Source organism: Cryptomeria japonica, chromosome 5 (assembly GCF_030272615.1).
Source record: "Cryptomeria japonica chromosome 5, Sugi_1.0, whole genome shotgun sequence".
Classification (NCBI taxonomy): domain Eukaryota; kingdom Viridiplantae; phylum Streptophyta; class Pinopsida; order Cupressales; family Cupressaceae; genus Cryptomeria; species Cryptomeria japonica.
The window spans coordinates 652,485,175-652,490,753 of record NC_081409.1 but is presented as its reverse complement, the minus strand read 5'-3'; the positions used below and the strand labels follow the sequence as shown (position 1 = coordinate 652,490,753).

The 5,579-nt window shown below is 40.9% G+C and overlaps 1 protein-coding gene across 1 annotated transcript; it reads right to left on the bottom strand.

The window, feature by feature from the left end:
* Window positions 1–2,262: 2,262 nt before the first annotated feature.
* Window positions 2,263–3,106, bottom strand: LOC131876031 (uncharacterized). The gene is made up of 4 exons (XM_059220795.1): window positions 3,044–3,106; window positions 2,781–2,927; window positions 2,502–2,654; window positions 2,263–2,394 (listed from the first exon to the last, which is right to left on the bottom strand). The coding sequence occupies exons 1-4, from the start codon at window positions 3,104–3,106 to the stop codon at window positions 2,263–2,265; spliced, it is 495 nt and encodes a 164-aa protein (XP_059076778.1).
* Between the last annotated feature and the right edge of the window lie 2,473 nt (window positions 3,107–5,579).

Below are 5,579 nucleotides of genomic sequence, written 5' to 3'. Positions count from 1 at the left end.
TAAATCGAGTAATTTGACATGCTACTTTCCCACCATCCATACTCCATAATTAAAATCAAATATTATGACGTCTTCGGTAGCCCTAAAATGATGAGGATTGTACAACTTTACTTGCCCAATAAATGACATCCATGCAGGATGACTCCCATGTTGATTCCCCATCATCCCCCCTGCTTCTCTTACAACCAATTGTCTCCTTCATTCTATAATAAAAGAAATCTTGTGACCCTCCATCCCATTCCCCCTCTCGCTTGCAACCGATTGTCTCTTCCATTCTTCAATCCATGCCACCACATAAACCTTTTCCACCTCACCAGTCGATATCAAGGTTACTTTTATCTCCATTAGGAAAATTGATCCACTAACCTTGTAAATTCCCCACCTTCATGAGATGATGAGTCATTGTCCCATCTGTGAATAAGGGTCATCCCAACACATTGAGATTTCATCCCACCATGTTGAGCTTTCCTCCCATCACACTGAGCTTATTCCTGATCTCTGAGCTTATCCCCAATCTTTGAGCTTACCCCATCAAACTAAGTTTCTTCTTGACTTGTGCATCGTCCAAGTACTCATCCGCATGACCTTAATAAAATCTTTGCAGTCAATACTACATCCACATGCATATGTCCATACCATATACTCTATTGCCTATTCAGTCCCATCAGTTACTCATGCCCATTGTGATGCATCCTTCCCGTGCCCGACAGTTTATCCATAATCCTAAGTCTTACTCTTGGAAAGAGATGCCAGTTGGCCTCATGCATTTTGTTTGCATGATTTTGTTTGTTTCTTTTATTTGCATCATTGTGTCCTATGACTACTCCTATCTACAACTGCTAGGATTATTCTATATCTTGGTATGTTTTGGGTGGGTGTACACTAGGGCATTTTTTTATGGTATGACGTGTTTTATGGTCTTTCTTGCATGAACCTACAACCCTATATCTACCTCTATATGGTGTCTACATATTTATGTGTAAGGGATACCTACAGTCTAAGATTCAGTCCACGCCTTGGATTTTCACAACATGATTCCTATAATCAATGGTGTACATCATCCTTGGCAATATCAAAACTAGGTTTTCTCTCCACATTTGCACAACAACAAATCCCACCATCTCCATCCATTACACTTTCGCATTTCCTTAAATCTTGCATTTTAGAGACCTTAATTTATTCACCCTTCCCTTTCTTCTATCTAGTCTGGTATCATTGTATTCAGGATGGCACAATCTAAAAAATTTTGCATTATCATTATCATCTTTCATATAGTTGCATTAACATTTTTTTATCATATAGTTGCATTATCACTATTAGTTGCATTATCATTAATTGCATTAATCCTTTTCATTATCACTTTCATTTAGATGCATTTTTCATTTTCATACAACTGCACTAATCATTTTAAAGTTATCATTTTCATATAGTCGTAGTATACAGGTAGTGGCATTATTATTATTAAAAAAATGCATTGCATACATTACATTTTAGGGTCATCATATCCATAATCAATACATGTAAGTTAAATTACATTTTATTCAAACTTTAACATCTCACGTAGTCCTGTAATCATTAATAATGATGCTATTCAATATAAAACATTTGAAAATAATCCCGTTTTAGTAAGTTTGTCGATAACAAGTTCAACACGTTTTCAGCTAGTTGTGTTTATAATACTAGTGACTGAATAAGCATTCTTGTTACATTACAGGGTGTTATACATAATAATTGCATTTACGTCATTTAGGTACATTCATTTATTTATTCATTTTGAACACATTTCATTATTAGAAACATTAATTTTTTTACATCACATTTACATAATAAATCCATCAAACCACATCACATATAATTACATACATACATGACATTCATCTGCATTACATCATAGCATATGCATCATCATAATATGAAAAACCAAAAAACTGCATATCATATAGGCATACATCATACGTATCTGTCCGACATCCATAAACATGTTAGGACCACTATATACATAAGACATGCATAAATCTCACGATCCTACATCCTTCATCACAAATAGCTCAGATCATATGCATATCATAAAATCATAATCATCATCATCCATCACATAATAAAACAATAATCAAAGTCCATAAAAGTCCATATACATGCATACACTGTGAAAATCGCATATAGATATATATATCTAAAAAATAATAATGTGCCAGATCAGAGTGTAATGATACATTTTCCCCGAAGGGTCAAAAATAACATGTCACATACATGCTCAGAGTGCTATATTGCATTTTCACTATCTCCACCTGCACCTCCTCCCCCTGCACATTTACTTGCACCTCCTCCCCATAACCTGCCTGAACCTGGTCCCCAAGATGCCCTCATACCCACTAACTCTACAGATGTCTGAGTCTGCATCCAACGAGACTATGTGCTATACGAAGGAGGGAGCCAACTGATCATGTGGTACTGATCTCATGTAGAGAATCTTGTATTACTGAACCTCCCACAAGACTCACTCTGCCACCCATCGTGCTTCCAGGGTCTTGGTAAACAACATCATCTATTGTCTTGGATCTAGGGACTGCCTCACCACATCCCGCTCCCCTTGCAACCTCACTACATCTGACTTTGCCCTGTTCAATTTGGCTCACAAACTCTTTGCCTTTGCCCTGTTCAATTTGGCTCACAAACTCTCTGCCTCATCATCCATCCTCTCAATCTCCTCCCTTAACTATTGGATGACCTCCCCACTCCTCACCTCCTCCAATAGCCTCTCTGACTCCTACCTCTCATGCCTCAGATCCCCCACCTTCATCAGTGTTGTCTGCAGGCTCTCCCTCAGATCGTCTTCCTCCCCGTTCAATTGGTCTACCTATGACTGGAGACTGTCTTCTCTGGCCCTCTCCACCCCAAGCTCCTCCTCTAATCTCCACTCCCTCTCCCTAGCACCATCCCTCTCTCACATAACCTTGTCATGCTCTGGCAGAGAGATCCTTCCTTCCTATACTGACACTTGTCCCTATACTTGTTGAGCTTGTCCACCCTCATCACCCTATGCCTGTATATCAGGAATGTCCATGGGCTCAGGTCCCTCCTCTCCTCCCTCCCTCTCTGCAACCATCTCACCAATTTGTCCTGCTGCTACCTGAACCTATAAGGGCACCTCTACGTGAGGCACCTACTATCCCCCCCTCCTACTTCATGTAACCTGTCTCCACCCCCTAGTTCCCTGTCATGCTCCTCTTACTGTTACTCTTCCCGCAGGCCCATCCTACTCTCCCCCTACTACCTTGTCTATCGAGGGTCGTAGCTCATCCTACTCCAAAACCCCAGGTATGCTTAGCTGTGTTGGTCTGTGTGCCTCCCACCAGCAAGTGTAGGGTCCTATACACCCTAGATCCTCCCTCGCCCACAAATGCTTGTCTCAAGTAACCCTCTCTGTGCCATCCCAACTAATCTGGACCTCCAGTGGTCCCTCTGCCTATCCCCAAGTACTCATCTCTCGCATAATCCATGAATACTTTTCTTATGATCGACTATGTCTCGAGTCTGTCCAAACTGCCTCATCACTCTGTGAGGTGCATAGCGCTCGATCACATAAATTGTCCTACCAAACAACTAACACTCTGGCTGTGCCCATGCCAACTACCAGTCCTCTTGCCATCGCTCACAATCCATAAATGGCCACTAGCTGAAGAATATCATCTCATTGATCACTCCCCACCAATACCACATGAACCCTACTCTACTATAGTGTAGGACCCCCCTATACCTATCCACATAGTGAAATCTCCTCCGCCTATCCTGCACTCCTATCGGTCACATCATGATGATGTGCTCCCAAGCTGATATGTACAGGAAAGTGACTTCTGTGCCAAGGTTCCTATAACCCCGATAGACACAAAGATGGATATCTTGGAACAAATTCCCAAGAATCACTTCTCCCCACATATAAATCATGGCATCCTTAATCATGTAATAAAAAAAACAGGCCCATCCAATAGAAAATCCATGCCCACTGAGGTTCGACATCATACAGCCGCTGATTAATCCATATATAAACAATACCAAATGAGGAATATGTCAAATCTGCATGGCTCATCTAAGGTGCATCCAGGTACCGTCCAATGGCAGTGCATCATACTCACACACCTGGCGTAGGTAGTAGTCCTCTCCATCTAGTTTGTACTCTAGGATCATGCCTTTGATGTGGATCTTCAAGATCCTTCAGACATCTAATAATGTGATAGTGGTCTCTCGAGTCGGTAGATGGAACGTGCATGTCTGACTTTCCTAGCGCTCTATGAGCATTGTCATCATCGCAATGTGCGCTCTGATCTGTGACCATCTCCCCATGAATCGTAGATCCATCATTCTCAGATTCTCCCTCTCATCCACCCTTAGCCGTCTATACAGCCTCATCGTTGGAGGCCAATGCTCTTGTGATGTGAGAGGTCCTGCCTCCTCTTGCAACCAAGCAATTCACTTCATTAACCTACTTATTTTGTTCTAATCTAAGCCTATCTTAACCTATTCCTATCCCATTTCATCCCTGGGGCATGTACGTGTCCCCTTGAACCCCTTCAATTGCCTCCCCATCCCTCATTTTCCTCTTCCTAGCCTCCCCGATAGATACGTCGATCCCCCTAGCGGAGACGTCATGCCACAGGCAGAGATGTTGAACTATAGTCTCTGCCCCCATTCAATCCCTTCGCCATAGACCGACATTTGCGTAGATGTTGATCCATACGCGTAGGCAATATTCCCCCTTCCAACCCCCCTCAATGCTTATGCAGGCATTAACTACCAGCAAAGACGTTGATCCCCTATGGAGACGCTGAAATAGTGATCAACATCTCTGCCCTGACCAGCTTGCTAGCCTCATTTAATACCCTAATAAATCCCCTAACTTACTAAAACACAAAGTGGGTTCAGGGTACATACCTGTGGGCCATACTTGACTAGTTGCTCATGTCGTCTGACTCTCTCGACGTAGTGCTCATGGTGTGGGATGCGGTCTATCTTCATCCTAGGGCTCTATGCTCTCCAAGTCTTCTAAAGGTGCATGTGACAATGACCCTTTCTTGGGCCCCGTGTGGCTTATATAGCCCCTCCCCATGGCCCCATTTTCTCATTCTTCTTCCATCTTCCTCATTTTCTCTCATTTTTTCTTTTTTCCCTTCTCTTCCGCTTTGGTCATTTTCTTTATTTTTTTGAAAATTTCCCCGAATTTTTTTAAAATTACTAGTTAAATTCTCGAGGGGGTATATACCACCCACATCTTCACATTGGGGCATCTTTTCTCTATCTTTTACTCACCATCAATTTTGTTGCTACATGAAAGAGGGGAAAAATGTAGACGCTTAAATTAATTATTTTTAATTAATTTAACCTTACTACATAATTAATTGATTTAATTATGTTATCCTTTATTATTCTTAAAATTAACTAAATTAAATTAAATTAATTCTATCATTATAGTCCAATAAATAATTTATTAAATAAATTGATTATTCCCCATTCTTATAAAGTCCCTCAAATTAATTAATTCTTCTAAGTTCCCTTTAGTTAATTAATTCAAATTAATTAACTAA

Excerpts from the sequence above, each read along its gene's own strand:
- LOC131876031 (XM_059220795.1), bottom strand. The coding sequence starts at position 3,106 with ATGGTTGCAGAGAGGGAGGGAGGAGAGGAGGGACCTGAGCCCATGGAC. Across the intron at positions 2,655-2,780 it reads ATGAAGGTGGGGGATCTGAG|GGCAAAGGCAAAGAGTTTGT; the intron begins GCATGAGAGGTA and ends CAAATTGAACAG. Across the intron at positions 2,395-2,501 it reads GAAGCACGATGGGTGGCAGA|ACTCAGACATCTGTAGAGTT; the intron begins GTGAGTCTTGTG and ends CGTTGGATGCAG.